At 45.8% G+C, this 18,765-nt stretch overlaps 1 protein-coding gene across 2 annotated transcripts in view; it reads right to left on the bottom strand.

Moving 5' to 3' along the window:
- Positions 1-18,765, bottom strand: part of MRC2 (mannose receptor C-type 2) — a 761,492-nt gene that overhangs the window by 530,089 nt on the left and 212,638 nt on the right. For both annotated transcript variants that reach the window (XM_069237988.1, XM_069237989.1), the window contains exons 9-11: positions 18,592-18,699; positions 2,608-2,723; positions 1,309-1,457 (exon numbers count right to left, since the gene is read on the bottom strand). In XM_069237988.1, the coding sequence (XP_069094089.1) occupies positions 1,309-1,457; positions 2,608-2,723; positions 18,592-18,699 (373 nt within the window). The remainder of the gene's footprint in view (positions 1-1,308; positions 1,458-2,607; positions 2,724-18,591; positions 18,700-18,765) is intronic.

Here is an 18,765-nt window from a genome sequence, read left to right as displayed (position 1 = left end):
CCTCTGCACCGAACTGGCCCTGTGTTGCTGGTGCTGGGTGTTTGGAGTTATCTTGAACCCCCAACGGTGGGCTACCTATGCCCCGGAGACTGAACCTGTAAGTTGGTTACTTACCTCCAAAACTGTACTGTACTTTCCTCCCCCAGGAATTGTTGAAAATTGCAGTGTCTACTTTTGAAATAGCTTTTTGCCATTTTAAGAAAAACTGTGTACATTGTTGATTCCATTCAAAGTCCTGATTACACCTATGCAAAGTACCTTTCATTTAATGTACTTACCTGCAAATTGAATCTTGTGGTTCTAGAAATAAATTAGGAAAATATTTTTTTTATATAAAAAAAATCCTATTGGTCTGGAGTTAAGTCATTGAGTGTGTGTTTCTTCCATTGCTTGTGTGTGTACAACAAATGCTTAACACTACCCGATGATAAGCCTAACTGCTCGACCACACTACTACAAATAGAGCATTACTATTATCTATTATTGCCTCTTTCAAGCCTCTGGGGAACCCCTGGACTCTGTGCACACTATGGGGGTCATTCCGACCCTGGCGGGCGCCGCCCGCAGGGCGGAAACCGCCCAAACACTGCCCCGCGGTCAGATGACTGCGGGGGGCATTCCGACTTTCCCGCTGGGCCGGCGGGCGATCTGCAAAAGATCGCCCGCCGGCCCAGCAGGAAAGCCCCAGCAAAGATGAAGCCGGCTCCGAATGGAGCCGGCGGATTTGCTGAGGTGCGACGGGTGCAGTGGCACCCGTCGCGATTTTCAGTGTCTGCTAAGCAGACACTGAAAATCTTGCTGGGGCCCTGTTAGGGGGCCCCTGCACTGCCCATGCCAATAGCATGGGCAGTGCAGGGGCCCCCAGGGGCCCCACGACACCCGTTCCCGCCAGCCTCTTCCTGGCGGTGTAAACCACCAGGAACAGACTGGCGGGAAGGGGGTCGGAATACCCATGGCGGCACTGCTTGCAGCGCCGCCATGGAGGATTCCTTTGGCCAGGGGAAAACCGTCGGGAAACCGCCGGTTTCCCTTTTCTGACCGCGGCTTTACCGCCGCGGTCAGAATTGGCCAGGAAGCACCGCCAGCCTGTTGGCGGTGCTTCCGTGGTCGTTGGCCCTGGCGGTCAATGACCGCCAGGGTCAGAATGACCTCCTATATCTCATTTTGATATAGTATATACAGAGCCAGCTTCCTACAGACACTTACTACTGTAACGGCGGTATTAAAGTGTATATATTATACACAATTCAATTCTAGTATTCACAAATAGAATTCCACATGTGCTATTTCTCTCTTTGCAAATATTACCTGGCTGGTTTCGGTTCCAGTGAGTGTACATAACGTTATCACCGCTAAGCCACCGAAAGATGCCAGTTCGGTTCAGGTCATGCAGTGCTGTCCAGAAATACTCTCCATCAGAGGTGAAGAGCAGGCTGCTGACAAAGGCTTGCTCAAACCTGAGTGGGAGAAAAGAAGAGTCCATGAGTTGAAGGCTGGACAAGTTGAGATCTCTCATTGTGAAGTTCTCAGAGTCCGCTTTAGAAGATGTCTGTGTTTTCCATAGCGTGATGGCTTGTGCAATTGGGCAGACACATTCCTCACCAGCTTCACAAAAAAAGTCAAATAGGCTCCTCTGTATGCAATACTTGGACAGCTAAAAACAATTCATAATCTACCCAGACAGCATAGAGAAAGAAACCTAGATGGACAATATTGTTGCATTGAAGGCACCCGTCATGCATAGGTATGCTGCCAGAGGCAACTAAAGAGTACTGTGCAAGGCAACCAAAATGATTATACCTCTGCAAGAAATGTAGTGACACAACTGGAAAAACACTTCTACACAGACAAAGAGCCCAATTCACAAAGTTAACTTAAACCTTTGTGTACAATGACTACCTTTAAGTATTCACCAACTGTATTCGAGTTTTAATACTCCACACTTCCTATACTTGTGTGTGTGGAGTTCTCTGCACCTGGACGCTCTGCAATTGGTGCGGAGAATTCCACACACATATGTATAGGGAGTAAGGAGTCGTAAACCTCCACAATTCTTTTGTGAATACCTAAAAGTAGTAAACTTACCAAAAATGTAAGTTTACGTTTGTGAATTAGGCCCACGATTTAGAAAACTAAAGCAGTAAACTATACAGTTGCTACAACCAAAATATGAATCATGCTATTGTTCCAGACCATCTAGATGAACTTGGATTGGCGAGGCATGAAAAGGATGTTCTCTGGACTGGGTCCAAAATAGGTGGAGCTAAAGCGGAAGACTAGTTTGGCTTAAAGAATATGAATTCAGCACATTTTCCAGAATCACTCCCTGCATATTCAAATACAAGGATTCAGACACAGAGTTAATTTAAGGTGCCTATCAAGGCATAAATAGTAAAAACAAATTAGCAGAACAATTTGGAATACAATTTACAATAGTTCAATAGATATGGACCTGTCGGCCTGTCCTTGATTCCTCTGATCAGTACAGCATAAGTAACTATACTGGAATACCCTCTGTGGCAGTAAAGGTACTGGGGCTTAAATAATTACCCCAGATGACAATACTATCTCACTCAACTGAGTCAACATCCACACATAGGACCATACCTATTGGTGATGGTGACCAATGTGGCCCCATAGTCCACACAAGTCTGCTTAGCCTCGTTGTAAGTTAAGGTATCTTCTCCCAGCCAAAAGCAGGCAGGGCTGTGCCATTTCCAGCCCTGGAATGAAAACAAAGAGGGCAATTGTGGTGTTAGAGTGAATCACAAGACACCAAATAAATAGCATTCCAGAGTTGTAGGGCACCCAAAGATTTGGTATTGTGTACTTTGCAAAAACATCAGTTGTTTGTAACAAAATGCACACACTAAACACACTGAAAAATGAAGGTTGACCATTGGGTAGTTTTTCTGCAAGGGGAAGGCCACTGACATTTTAACCATGGAAACAATGAGAAATGTATGTTAAAGCTGGGCAAATGTATTTCCCTATATGGAAATACTGTGGGTTTGTGCAGAAGCAGGTGGATGAGTAGAATGACTCAGCTGAATATTGCATCCACTGAGGATTCTGTGTTTGACCTCATCGTTACAGGCTTGAATGCTTGCAGGATGATAAAAATGAGTACTACTAATTTGGGTAACAATCAGTATCTGTCATTCAGGACCAGAATGTGTGCTTTACAGATGGTATGTTCTACCACACTGGCCTGAAACCGGACTTGTGGCTGGCTCTGACTTTGTAAATTAGCTTTTCAAGGGCAAGCCTTGTTAAAATGCCCCTTGATTTTCAGGTTAGTCTGCCTTTGCACTATGAGAAATAATTCTGTATAAAAAAATAGACAAATGAACTTAATAGTTGCCTTCTATATGCATTGTAAATGCCCAGGTTAGTTTGGTTGTCACGCAATGAGGTGTTCTGGATGAGTTGCCTGCAGGTTGCACAACTATGAAAGAGCCACACAGCATCATGTCAGATTGAAGAACTTTGAAAAGAGCTCTGTGTGGGATTTCTGACATTGACAGAGATGTCTGTGTTTGGCAGGTTTGAACGGAAATGCCTTGGATAAGCTATGTGGAGAGCCAGAGGCCAGAGTATGCAATGTCTTAGCAGTCAAACTGGAGTTACATCAGCACAGTTGTTCAGGAGGATGCTTTATGTCTAAATTTGAATCCACTGATCAAGAAAGCTGTAAGTTGTGATAGTGTTGAGAACTCTGGCTATTGAGAATAGGAATAAGACATTAATTTGTAGGAGCTGGACTATAGCTGATATAGGAGAGTAGAAATAAGACATTTATTTATAGGAGCTGGCTTAGGGCGGATATATTGAGAGTAAGAGGTTATCAGGTAGATAGTTTGAAGGTCAATTTAAGATTCAAAGGTGCATTAAGAATAAATGAGAAAGGAAGATGTGCACTGCGGAGCAACTCTTTGCAACATTAGTAGCAATGGCACCAAATGACCTCAAGAATGTTGAGGTCTTTTCAGAGTGTCAAACAGCACATTTTTGTCTGAAGGTACTGTTAAGAAACAGATTTCTTGTCCCTTTGAAAATTTAGAATTGTTGATGAGTTATATCTGAGTTGATTGGTAGAGTTATGTCTTGATTAGTTGGAGAAGCGAGAATACTGAACAAGACAATAATATAGCCTAAACTGTTATCAGGATAGCAACAAAGAATTAATGGTAGCCCTCATCTGGATTCTATTGAGGAAGCACCAAATGAAGCCGGTGGTATGGATAGTGATGACTATTGGCATGTGGGTAAAGAAACAAATGCTCTATGTTTGCAGATGATAAACATTTCTGAAATGATATTATGGAAAGCATACATTTAGTCATGGTGGTCCTTCTACAAAAGACTCCCATAAATAATTTGATTCCATTAATAAGGAAAATGGTACTTACCCAGTAAGCATCTGTTTGTGGCATGTAGTGCTATAGATTTGCATGCTCTGCATACTTCTGCCATCTAGTGTTTGGTCTGGAAGGTTACAAGTTGTTTTTGTTTGAAAAAGTCTTTTGAGTCACAAGGTATAGTGACTCCTCCTCTTACTGGTAATGAAAATGATCCTGGACTCCATCTTCAGATTGTTTTCCTGCAGTCGGTTGTGAATGGAGTGTAATGTAAATATGTGCAATAAAGGATGACCATATTTGTAAACTTATATTAGAGTACTGTACCGACCACAAGTGTCCGGGGAGGCGGGTGGGCGCATGTGAATCTACAGCTCCACATGCCACAAACAGATGCTTACAGGGTAAGTAACATTTTCCATTTGATGGCATGTGTGGCTGTAGATACACATGCTCTGCATAGATTATAAAATCAGTTCCTCCCCATAGGCTTTGGCTAACCTGTGGGTGTTAGAGTACATAGCACTGCCTGACCTAAATTAGCTTGTTGGCATGCTAAAACATCCACACAGTAGTGCTCAGTGAATGTGTGAGGTGTTGACCATGTAGCTGCTTTGCAGATATCAGCTATGGGTATGTTACAGAGAAAAGCCATAGATGCACCTTTTTTACGAATTGAGTGTGCTCTAGGGGCAATAGATAGTGGTCACTTAGCTTTTGCATAACATGTTTGTATGCATTTTACAATACATCTTGCTATGCTTGCTTTAGTAATAGGGTTGCATTATGGGATAGAGAGAAAGCAACAAAGAGTTGTTTTGTGTTCTAAATGTTTTAGCCCTATCAATATAGAACATAAGCGCTCTCTTCACATTTAACGTGTGGAGGGCCCTTTCAGCAACAGATTCAGGTTGCGAAAAGAAAACTGACAATTCAATAGTCTGTTTAAGACAACTGACATATTATGAATTTTTATTTAAATTTTGTTTTTTATTTGCTTTTAAACCTGGACATAACAGATCCGGAGAGATAAAATAAACTTAAGCAATGACTCTCAATCAGAAACAGAGCATACATATATGTTGAATACAGATAGCAACCTCCCTCACCTCCCACCACCCCCCAACATCTTATATGGCACCCACAGCCCTTGAGCAGACATATTATGAATTGGTACGAAGAACCACTTAATGTATTTGGAAAAATGGTTCTTGCAATGTTAATGCCTAGAGCTCACTTACTTGTCTTAAGGAAGTGATTGCAACTAGAAAAGCTACTTTCCATGAAAGAAATTGTAATGGACATGAATAAAATGATTATAAAGGCAGTCCGATTAGCCTAGTGAATACAACATTAAGATTCCAGGAAGGCAGTGGTGGGATTCACCATATTAAGCCCATCCATAAAAGCTTTTATGGCAGGAATTCTGAAAAGGGAAGGGCCTTTGTCTAGTCTGGAGATACTCAGCGATAACTGCTAGATGCAGCCTTATAGAAGTATATGCCAGTTTTGCAGTTTGTAATTGCAGAAGGTACAAAATAATATTTTGTACAGACACCTGCAAAGGGTCCCACTTTTTAGAGATGCAAAAGTAAACAAAGCATTTCCACTTTGCCACACAGCATGCTCTTGTGGTTGGTCTGCGTGCTTCTTTAAGGATGTCCATACATTCTTGAAGTAGATTCAGATATCCGAATTCTATGACCTCAAGAGCCAATCTGCAAGATTCAAACCCGTGGGGTTGCGGTGCGTGACTTGTCCCTCATTCTGAGTGAGAAGGTCCGGGCTGAGGGGAAGCTTCTCGTAAGGCACTACTGATAGATCTAGTAGAGTGGTGAACCTTGGTTGCCTTGCCCATGTGGGTGCCACTAGAATCAGGGTGAGCAAAGTTTGTCTGAGTTTCCAAACCACATACGGAAGCAGAGGGAGAGGTGGAAACGCGTAGGCAAATATTCCTGACCAGTACATCCATAGATCATTGCCCTGAGACTGAGAGTGTGGGTACCTAGAGGCGAAGTTTGGTCATTTTGCATTTTCCTTTGCTGCGGATAAGTCTACATCTGGAAACCCCCATATTTGAAAATAAGGATTGGGGACTATGGGGTGGAGCTCTCACTCATGGAGTTGTTGCCACATCCTGCTGAGGAGGTCGGCAAAGTTATTGTGTGAACCCGGAAGGTGTTCCTCCAGCAGATAGATCTTGTGCTGAAAAGCCCTACCCCAAATTGTTTGTGCAAGGCGAGACAGCTTCAACGAGTGTGTCCCTCCTGTTTTTGTAGGTAGAACATTGTTGTTGTATTGTCTGTATGAATAAGAACTACTTTGTTGGCTAGATGCAGTACAAAAGCCTTGAGTGCTAGATGAACAGCTAGCAGTTCTAGATAGTTTATATGCATCATTTTGTGTGCCTGATTCCAAAGACCATGTATTGTGACGTTTTGGAAATTAGCACCCTATCCCACTTGTGAAGCATCCGTTGTGGAAATAGCTTGTGGAATAGCGTCCGGGAATGGCCGCCCTTTTGAAAAGATGATTTTGTTCCACCACTGCAGAGAGCCCAAGGTGTGGTTGTCTACCAACATCCTCTAACTGATCCTGTTCCTTAGACCATTGTCATGATGGACATTCCTGAAATGGGTGCATGTGAAGCCGTGCACGTGGCACTGTTGCAACCAAAGAGGCCATAATTCCCAGAAGCTTCATTATTAGCTTCACTGGCATCCTTATATTGGGCCGAAAATGAAGTTGTACTTGAAAGTTTTGAATTCTTTGTGGATTCGGGTAGGCAATGACAAGCTGTGTATTGATTATAGCCCCAAGGCAAGGCTGTATTTAAAGAGTATTTTAAGTGTATTTGAAGTGGGGTGAGATGTGATTTCTGGAAATTGATTCGGAACCCTAACCAGTGGAGCAGGCCTATTGTGAATATGGTTGAGACACTGATTGTGAAAACTGGCTTTGATAATTCAGTCATCTAGGTAAGGATAAACATAAATCTTCTGTCTGCAGAGGTGGGCTGCTACCACCGCAAGACACTTCGTGAACACTCTTGGTGCTGTGGTGACCCTGAATGGAAGCACTTTGAATTGACAGTGCTGGCCTTGTATGACAAATCTGAGATATATGCGATGAGCTGGCTGAATAGGAATGTGTAAGTAGGCATCTTTTAGACCTAGTGCGGATAGGAAATCTATTTTTTTAAGCAGGGGTAACACATCCTAAAGAGTGACCATGTGAAAGTGTTCCGATATCATGTAATGATTTAGAGGTCTGAGATCCAGAATGGGCCTTAGGGAGCCATCTTTCTTAGGGATAAGAAAATAGAGGAAATACACCGCTGTCACTTAATGCTGAATAGGAACTGGCTCTAATGCTTCTTTTGCAAGCACTGATTGAACCTCATGTTTGAGGAGAGTGATGTGATCTTATGAGAGATTGTGGGTGCAAGGTGTAATATTTGGAGCTGTGGAACTGAGCTCCAGACGATAATCATGTTAGATAATATCCAACACCCATTGATCTGTTGTGATGTGCTGCCAGTTTTCATAAACTGAAGGCGTCCTCCTAAAGGAGTCTGGTGTTCGGAAGGGAGCTGGAATAAGTCACTGTTTGGGAGCAGCAGCAGATGCTTGAGGAGAAGTTGTTTTGCCTCTTCCCCTATCATTGTTTCCTCTTTAGGAGCCTCTAAAGAAACCTCTGTGTGAGGATGTATGTGACTGACCTCTATGGTATGTGGAAGATGACTCAGCTGAGGAAGGTTTAGAAGCCGGTTTGTATTGTGGCCTATGAAAACTCCCTTGCAAATTGGGAAGTTGGAGTGCACTCATTGATTTTGCCACCTCATTATCCTTTTTTAATTTTCTCCAGGGCCTGATCTACTTCGGCCCAAGGAGCTGTTGTTTGTCGAAAGGGACATTTACAATTGTCTGCTGCACTTCTTGTTTAATACCAGAAAAACGGAGCCATGCATGCTGGGGTAGTAGAACACTACTGTTCATACAACTGACTGCAGTATCAGCTGAACCTAATGCACAACATATAAAGCTATTTAATATGAGCTGCCCCTTGTTAACAATTTCTTGACCCCTCTTTCTATGTTCCTCTGGGAGGTATTGGAGCAATTGCTCCATTTTGTCATAGTGGGCACTATTGTACCTTGCCAGTAGTCCCTGTGTATCAGCGATTCTACCCGGTTTTGCTGCTTGAGCAGTCACACGCTTGCCTGATGCATCAATGAGTTTAGACTCCTTGTCAGGAGGAGGTGCACCTTGTGAGTTGACTCTTTTCCTAGCATTGGTTACGACTAGAGTCTGCTGGGATATGACTTGTAATATATACAGGGTCTGAGGGGGAGGTCTTATATTTGTTCTCCACCCACAGAGTAATAACTAGAGCCCTAGCTGGGTCTTGGAAAATGTCATCTACATGTCTAAGAATTATTTTAAGAATTGGAAGATGCTGAGTGTTTTTTATGAGATGCTGTAAGTGTCTAAAAAAGGAAACCTTCCTCTATATGGTCATTATGCATGATTACCTGAGGGTAAGCTGCGGCCCTCCCCACTAGTTTCTGAAAAGTAGTGCCATCAGGTGGTGAAGGCCTAGCTGGGTATACTTCAACATCTGTATCTGTGTAGGTATCAACATTATACTGACACAGGGATCTGTGTCTGTGTGTGAGTGGTCCAAGTCATCTTCAGTATCCTGTATAAAATGTGAGGAATGAGTTGACCCTTGTGGTGAAAATTCCAAGAGTACACCGTGCAATTGTTGTGGAGATGGAGAACGTGGTGGAGGCGTGATGTTTGGTGGAGGAGATGAAGGGGCAGATGAGCCTCTTATGTGCTTATCTGTTCTTCTTTGTTTGACTGGAGGAGTTGAATAGACCAAAACCTCCTCAAATGAAGGTTGCCTCTTAGAAGGAGTGGAGATTACAGTCTTTACCAACACCCTTCCTGTTTTAGGCTGGATATGAAGCTGAGATTGCTTGCCTTGGAGCTGCTGCTTCATTTTATGGAGAATGGGCTCCAGTTGCGATTTTGATTCTGAGCTCTTTTTGGATTCAAGATTTTTCGATTCTGAAGCAGAGAGTTTTGGTGCCAAAGTCATTGAAGCCGAAGTGTAGGAAAGTGCCACTGTTGGCATGGTTACCCCCCAACACTTCTTGCCTAGTGTTGATGCCAACTTTGATTGAAAGTGTGCTGGGATCCTGCTAACCAGGCCCCAACACCAGTGTTCTTTCCCTAAAACTGTACCTTTGTTTCCACAATTGGCACAGCCCTGGCACACAGTCAAGTCGTTGTAAAAGCGACCCAAGGTACCAATGGCCCTGTGGCCAGGGAAGGTCTCTAAGGGCTGCAGCATGTATTATGCCACCCTAGGGGACCCCTCACTCAGCCCATGCACACTGCCTTGCAGCTAGTGTGTGCTGGTGGGGAGAAAAAGGCAACGTTGACATGGCACCCCTCTCAGGGTGCCATGCCCACAAACCACTGCCTGTGGCATTTGTAAGTCACCCCTCTAGCAGGCTTTACAGCCCTAAGGCAGGGTGCACTTTACCACATGTGAGGGTATAGCTGCATGAGCAATATGCCCCTACAGTGTCTAAGTCCATTTCTAGACATTGCAAGTGCAGTGTAGCCATATTGAGTATATGGTCTGGGAGTTTGTCATTACGAACTAGACAGCACCATAATGGCTTCAATGAATACTGGAAGCCTCGTATCAAACTTCTTAGCACAATAAACCCACATTGATGCCACTGTGGGATTTATTGATAAATGCACACAGAGGGCATCTTAGAGATGCCCCCTGTATGTTAGCCCAACTGCTAGTGTAGGACTGACTGGTCTGTGCCAGCTAGCCACTTCCAGACCAGTTTCTGACCACATGAGGTGAGTGCCTTTGTGCACTTTGTGGTCAGAAACAAAGCCTCTCCTGGGTGGAGGTGCTTCACACCTCCCCACTACAGGAATTGTAACACCTGGGGGTGAGCCTCAAAGGCTCAAGCCTCGGATTACAGTGCCCCAGGGCACTCCAGCTAGTGGAGATGCCAGCCTCCAGGACAAAGCCCCACTTTTGGCAGCAAGTACGGAAGGAAAATTAGGGAGAACAGGGAGGAGTGACTACCCCGGCCAGGACCACCCCCAAGGTTTCCAGAGCTGAGGTGACCCGCTCCTGGCAGAATCCTCCATCTTTGTTTGAAGGACAGGGACCAATAGGGGTAGGAATGTGCCCCCCTCCCCAAAGGGAGTGGGCACAAGGAGGATGTAGCCACCCTCAGGGACAGCAGCCATTGGCAACTGCCCTCTGACCCCTAACACGCCCCTAAATCTAGGATTTAAGGGCCTCCCTGAACCCAGCTCACCAGATTCCTGGTGACCTACAAGAAGAAGAAGGTCTGCTAAGCTGAAAACCCCAGCAGAGAAGAAGGAAGACAACAACTGCTTTGGTCCCAGCCCTACAGGCCTGTCTCCTGCTCCAAAGAGCCTGCAGAAAGAACAGCGACATATCCAGCGGGCCCAGCGACCTCTGATAACTCCAGAGGATTGCCCTGCACCTAAAAGGACCAAGAACTCTGGAGGACAGTGGCTCTGTCCAAAAGAAACCTAGAACTAAGGAATCCCACCTCACTCCGGATGCGTGAGTCTAGACCCCTGTGCACCCGAGGCCCACGGCCCATGTCAGGGTGGTCCACCGAGCAAGAAAGGGTCCCCAGGCGATTGGGAGCAAGATCCCACCCTGGGTTGACCCTCCAAACCTCTACAACGACACCTGCAGAGGGAATCCAGAGGACACCCCTGACTGTGACCTCAGGGGTAAGATATCCGACGCCTAAAGGACACACTGCACATGCAGCCCCCAGGCCTTGAAGAACCTGACCCCTGGTGCAGCATCGACCATCAGATGGCCCTCCTCCCTGGCCAACCGCTGGTTTGCCCAAGAAGCCCCGCTGGACCTCGTCTGCAGCCTCAGAGTGACCCCCGAGGCCCCCTCAGAGTTTGCACCCTGCGCCCGGCCGCCCTAGTGACGCTGAGGATGTGCGTGTGGTGCCTACTTGGGGCCCCTCCAGTGCTCTCTTGAACCCCATGGTCTGCCCTCCATGTCGCGGGTACTTACCTGCTGGCTGACCGGATTCTGAGTGCCCCCCTGTCTCCATAGGAGCCCATGTTAAATTGATGCCTCTTTGACCTCTGCACGCGACTGGCCCAGTGTTGCTGGTGGTGGGTGTTTGGGGTTAACTTGAATCCCTAACGACGGACTACCTAAAACTCGGAGATAGGAACTTAAAGTTGAATACTTACCTGTAAAACTGTACAATCCTTTCTTTCCCCAGGAACTGTTGAAAAAAGCAGTGTCCACTTTTAAACTAGCTTTTTGCCATTTTAAAGAAAACTGCATACATTGTTGATTCCATTCAAAGTTCTGATTATAACTATGCAAAGTACCTTACATTTTATGTACTTACCCACAAACGGAATCTTGTGGTTCTAGAAATGAATTAACAAAATATATTTTTCTATATAAAATCCTATTGGTCTTGAGTTAAGTCCATGAGTGTGTGTTTCTTCTATTGCTTGTGTGTGTACAACAAATGCTTAACACTACCCTCTGATAAGCCTAACTGCTCGACCACACTACCACAAATAGAGCATTACTATTATCTATTATTGCCTCTGTCAAGCCTCTGGGGAACCCCTGGACTCTGTGCACACTATATCTCATTTTGATATAGTATATACAGAGCCAGCTTCCTACACGAAGAAAGCAGTCTTTCCGGTGCAGAGACAGCTGTAGCTGAATGGGAGGTGAAAGTTTATGTGCCAAGAAAGATGTGTTCGGCTCAGTATGGAAGCAATCGTTTTCAGTTTCGTGCCAAGGGCTGGGTGTCCGAAAAAGTTTTCCAATGCCTGCCATGACTAACATGTAGTGGCGGCTCTGGAGTTTTAGCTTCCAAAGTGGTATGTGTAGGAAGTTGGCTTTGTATATGCTATCTCAAAGTTAGAGATAATGTGCACAGAGTCCAAGGGTTCCCCTTAGAGGTTGATAGTGGCAAAATTAGATAATACTAATGCTCTATTTTGTGGTAGTGTGGTCGAGCAGTAGGCTTATCAGAGGGTAGTGTTAAGCATTTGTTGTGCACACTCAAGCAATAGAAGAAACACACACACATGGACTTAACTCCAGACCAATAGGATTTTATATAGAAAAATATCTTTTGTTAATTCATTTCAAGAACCCCAAGATTCAGTTTGCAATAAATCCCACACTGGCATCAGTGTGCATTTATTGTGCTGAGAAGATTGATACCAAACTTCCCAGATTTCAGTGTAGCCATTATAGAACCGTGGAGTTCGTATTTGACAAACTCCCAGACCATATACTCTTTATGGCTACCCTGCACTTACAATGTCTAAGGTTTTGCTTGGACACTGTAGGGGCATAGTGCTCATGCACTTATGCCCTCACCTGTGGTATAGTGCACCCTGCCTTAGGGCTGTAAGGCCTGCTAGAGGAGTGACTTACCTATGCCATAGGCAGTGAGAGGTTGGCATGGCACTCTGAGGGGAGCACCATGTCGGCATAGTAATTTTCTCCCCACCAGCACACACAAGCTGTGAGGCAGTGTGCATGTGCTGAGTGAGGGGTCCCCAGGGAGCCATAAGACATGCTGCAGCCCTTAGGGACCTTCCCTGGCCACAGGGCCCTTGGTACCAGGGGTACCATTTATCTGTGTGCCAAGGCTGTGCCAATTGTGGGAACAAAGGTACAGTTAACGGAAAAACACTGGTGCTGGGGCCTGGTTAGCAGGGTCCCAGCACACTTTCAATCATAACTGACATCAACAAAAGGCAAAAAGTCAGGGGGTAACCAGCCAAGGAAGGCTTTCCTTACAGTATGTTTTTTGGTCGGAGCAGGGGGTGATTTATTCACGGTCTGTTGACCCGTGGGAACTTCCTACATCTCCATTGTCACTTCAGTTTCAGAGACCAAATCTTGTATGGAGAATGCCTCCTCCTCTGCAGCTGAGGCCTCCTTGTCCTCCTGCTCCGTGTCCAGCATGATATACTGGATACCGAAAATGTTGGGTATTTGTTCTATCTCCTACCTCTGCATTTCTCTTCAACGAGCTCTTCTAGCGCGCAGTCTTTTTTTATCTAAAGGATTGGCAGGCCTTGCAATCCTCCTACTGGTTCTCTGGCGACACACAGAAGTTACAGACCAGATGTTGATCGGTCCTAGGAAATTTGGAATGCCACTTCGGACGGAAGCGGAAGGGCATCCATTCCATCAGTCTTTCATTCTCCAAGGTGTAGAATGGAGAAAATGGCCACCGAAAGGGCACGTCTGAAGGGCGTGAGTCAAAAGTTCAAATCTCACTAAGACTTCTTCAGTCCCAGATCGAAATTGGTAAAGAAATAACTTGACCGGAAGCAATACCAACAGTGCTGGAAAAGATTTCCCGGACGGAAGAGACTTAAGCGGTCTCAAACCAGAGCTTCAAAGAAACACAACTGGACCCGACGACGGAAGAAAACAATCTGAAGATGGAGAACTGGCCACCCATGGGAGCCCATGCAAACTATGTCTGTAGGCCTGCCATTTGCAGCCTGCATGAAAAGGTGCATGCACCCTTTCCCTGCTGGTCACTGTAAGTCACCCCTATAGTAGGCCCTCTCAGCCCAAAGGACAAGGTGCAGGTCCCTGTGTGTGTGTGCGTACCCCTGCATGAGCATACAAACTCCAGTACCAATTCCCTGGACTTGGTAAGTGTGGGGAAGCCGTTTTAGCTATGCACTGGCAACTGGTGGTCCAGCTACATAAAGGTAACTCCGAACCTGGGCATGTTTGGTGTCAAACATGTCAGAATCATACCCCAATACTGAAGCCAGTACTGGTGGCATGATTCCATGCACTCTGTGGAGGTTCCTTAGAGGATCCCCCAGTTCGGCTCCTACCAGTCTTCCAGGGTCTGCGGGCAGCCTGTGCTGCTGCAGCACCCCAAAAAACGATTCTGCCCTCCTACTGCTTGACCAGCTCCAGCAGGGTTCAGCAGAACAAAGTATTTCCTGTAGAAGAGGGGTGCAACCTCCTTTCCTTTAGAAATAGGCGTTACTGGGCTGGGGAGGGGTAGCCTCCCCATGCAACTGCACTGCCTTGAAGGGCACATTTGATGTCCTCCTTGCATAATCTGGTTTGCACCAGTCCAGGGACCACTGGTCTCTGCTCTGGCGCAAAGCACACAAAGGAAAGGGGAGTGTCCACTCCCCCATCCAGCTCCACCCCTACGGTGGTGCCCAGAGCTCCTCCAGATGGCCACTTGGTTCTGCCATCTTAAAACCAAGATGGGCAGAGGCCTCTGGGAGTATCTGACTTTGTAGGCCAGGTAGCTGACGTCAGAGACCCCTCCTGATAGGTGGTCACTCCAGAGAGTGACCAACCCCGTTTTGGGCTATTTAGGGACTCCCTTGAGGGTGGGTCCCGAGATTTGTTGTGCAAGACTCAACCAGGACTTCTCTGCAAAGACATCTTCTGCTCCTGGCCTTCGGAACCGCTGCTGGGCAACACAGAAACCGAAGAAGACTGCAACGCCTGAGAAGACTTCTCCTTACAACATTGTTTCTGCGGCTTCTGTCAGCATTCTGCAACATTTCCACAGCTGTGCATCCTCTGGGGTCAGAAAGACTTCAGCTGCACCAAGAAGCAAGAAGAAATCTCCCTTGGAGTGAAGGAGTCACATTTGCAGGCACCTAAAGCAATGACGTTCAGCTGGTGGGATCTTCTGTCCTCCGGATCTGCAAAGATTTTTCAACACAGGTGATGGTTCTGAGGGATCCCCTGGCTCATCTCTGCCTTCTGTCCAAAATGGGAGACGGTTAGCCATTGCCTCTGTCACTGTAACAGAATCCCTGTGCACTGCGACTGTTGCACCAACCAAGGCTTGTTGACTTCTGCTCCGAGGGATCTTCAGGCTCCAAGTAGCCCCAGCCGCCAGCACTCTACTTCCGCAAGGACAGTCTCCTCTCTGCTGATCCAGCGACTTGGGACTCCTTTTCAGGTGTGCTTCCTGGGCCTCACTGCGACTTACTGTGCCTGCTGCCTGTGGGTTGCTTGTGGGGGCTCTGACTGCTTCTAATGGCTCTATAGTCTTCTGAGGACTCCCCTCCAAGGGTCAAGTCCCTAGGACCTTGCTGGTCCTTCACAGCTCTGCAAAACGTCCAACACCTCTCCTCTTACATTTGCTTATGCTTGTTGGTGGTCATCCTGACCACTTGATTCATCTGTAATACGGCGACCGTCAAGGGACAGCTCATAGGCATTTCAGGGACTCCTCTGCTGCACCTGGACCATACAGCTGGACTTCATCCATCACTGTCAATCCGGATCTTCAGCTACAGAAGGGTGAACATTGACTCCTGTCCCACCTGGACACTCGTGCGTGGACTGGACTCTGACCCCTTCTTTTGCAGGTCCTCTTCACCCAGAATCCTTCCTTGGGTTGACGTCCCTACGTTAGCCTAATTGAAAACCGGGTAACTTACATCTCTGCACCTGGCTGCTGGGGATCTTCTAGGTACTTACATTTTGGGGTACCACTCTACCCCAGCACTTGTCTAACTACTCCATACACTCTGGTGGGGGACACCTGTTTGCATTCCATTTTTTTTGTTTGTACATGGTTTGGCCCTTCTATAGGGCCCTTGCTAATTTATGCTTTTCCTGATTACTTACCTGTGTATCTTGTGTGTTTATACCTTCAGCGCGAGGTATACCAATGGTAGTCTAGTTTGGTGTGCCTATAATAAAGTACTTTGATTTTTGCAAAACTGTGTGGTTCCTTTCATGTGTGATAAATTACTGTGTGGCTACTGTGGCATTGCAAGGGCTTCACATGCCTTCTAGATAAGTTTTGGCTGCTCACCACAGCTACCCTAGAGAGCCCTGGCTGTGTAGACTCTGTAACACTATCTAATTGGGGTGTGCTTGGACCCAGTATAAGGTGTAACACCATAGGTGTCAACCAAACACTGGGCAAGCTTCATATAGGCCTAAAAAAGATATCGTTATCCCAAGTACATTGCCCCCCTGCTACAGTAGCAATAATACTGCACAGCCCTACAAGGTCACATTCACCCCTAGAAAAGCGATCACAATAATAAATAGCGCAGACATCCTGCACTGATGTTTAAATGCTCATTTATTTCCTTCAGGAACAACAATCTATTGCCATTCTTTATCCACAATATTTTTTAAATTTACTCGGATACAAAATCTTCATTACCCTTGTGAAGTACCACTTTTTTCCAACTACCCCATGGACTTACGTTTTAGGCCAACTTCCAAATTAGTACCGAGATATCTTACTTGGGTAATATTTTGGCCATTACTGTACTCTCCAGGCTTGGTTCCTGTAACAGCCTGGACCTTATTCTACTGGCTTATGCCCGGATGCTTTTGCATAGTCTTACGGACAGGACTGGCAAGTCCATGAAGACTGGTCACGTTTCCACTGCCCACCCGTGTCTGTATTGGCTGAGGATGAAACAGAGCTAAAGGGTCTCTGAATGGTGCATACATTATTCTGCGGCTCTTGACTGCTATATCTCCGAGTATCCCACTTCTCATACACCCTTAAGATCATTTAACCTTTAAAATATTTCCTTTTTTCATATCTCTTACATATTAAGATTGAAAAATTCGGTGGGCACTTATGCAAATTCCTTGAACCTGGGCGAAGCTCCCGGCGTTTGTATCCTGCACTGAAAGCCATGTTATTTTTCAGGAAAACCTTTAACGCGTTCCTTTTCTGTTGGTTCTGTCTAGTGCCAGGCCTTCTCATAAACCTGGAAGTGACCCTAGTGCAAAGAAGCCTTTTTGGTGCTTGTGCACTTTACATATAAATGAAATAATCAACTACAGCCGATGAAGTTCTAACCAGTTCTATATTACTCCTTTCCTGCAGTGCACGCTGCTCTGCATGTAAGGGCAAAAAGAAGTGCATTCTAGGTTGCCTGACTGTCACCTCTCTGATCTCTGCCTTTGCTCTACGGGCGTACAGCTGCCGTGACAGTGGGCATGGAGAAATTAGTAAGGATGTCTGCCACAGCCTAGCTTAGAATTTACAGAAAGAAGTGATGCAAGAGTACCATGCAGCGTATGTAACATATTAGCACATGTTAAATTTGAACAAATATTTTCAGAATCACACAAAAAACAAATCACAATTCTTAATTATTTATGAATCCTTTACCCATCCTGTCACCTTCCACCGCAGTCCCACCTCCTGAAAGACCCTCTCAATGCAGACGTATGGAGGCTGTGGTCTGGCAAGCAGCCATTGTAAGATTAAACCGTCCGTGTTTGATAAAAAACAAGCCCTCAAAGCTGCTTCTCTTTCCAGGTTCACTGCCACATTCAGCTGAATGAAGCCATGAAACAAAAGCAGTGCAGCAGCTGGAAGAAGTACAGCCCTGCCAGCAACATCTGGCAGAAAGATAAAGGTTTGCCATTGCTATTCGTCGAACTGGTTACAACAAGCTGTTCTCGCCATATTACCTACTATTATTTTCTTTGCTTCAGTGTTCTTCTGTAGCACTCTCGCCACCATAAAATGTATCATACACATCATGTCTACTGAAATGGAGCTACATTGCACACATTTTTGGATTGAAGCTTTGCGTTTAGTAGGGTGGCCTGCCAAAAATGTCCTCATGCACTCAGATTTAGCCCTTGTAAAGTGTTCAAGGACCGAGCTGGACTCAGGAGTATCAAAGCTCTGCACATTGCTAGATATACCTGCACATAGATAGCATAGTGTCAGTCACTGCACCCTGGACTTGAAGGATAGACCAATCTTGAGGTAAATATCCACATAAAAGGTAGATGCAACACACCCGGGCACATATGAGAGGGGAAATAATGATGCACAACACCCCTGCAGGGAGGTAAAGATGCTCAGTATTGGTGCAGGCAATGATGCTCACAATCCTAGCAGAGCATTTTGGAGATTCGCAGAGTGCCTGAATAGAGGTCGAGATGTTCAGTGCTCCTGCTGGGAGGTAAGGTTGTTTAAGGTGTCTATAGGGAGTTGCTGATGCAGTTGAAGGCAATTAGTATCTAATCCGAAAATACAGGCTATTCATTGTTCTTATGCACAGGAAGTTCCACTCAGGCAATGGAAGGTTTAGCCGCTATGGGGCTGTGCCTCATGTACAATGTATCGCTGACTAACCTTTTGGCAACCGTGGTCTCCCTCCTCGGTCTCCTGTTGAGCCTGGCCCTGCTTTTTGCACATGGATGGGAGTTTTGCACTGCAAGGGCTGTCGTTCCATCTCCCTTCCTGGGTAAAAGCAAAAAACACCAAATAAACAATACATTACATCAGGATGACACAGTAGGCCTATCA

This window comes from Pleurodeles waltl, chromosome 6, assembly GCF_031143425.1.
Source record: "Pleurodeles waltl isolate 20211129_DDA chromosome 6, aPleWal1.hap1.20221129, whole genome shotgun sequence".
In the NCBI taxonomy this organism is placed as follows: Eukaryota; Metazoa; Chordata; class Amphibia; order Caudata; family Salamandridae; genus Pleurodeles; species Pleurodeles waltl.
This window is presented reverse-complemented; position numbering and strand designations above follow the sequence as displayed.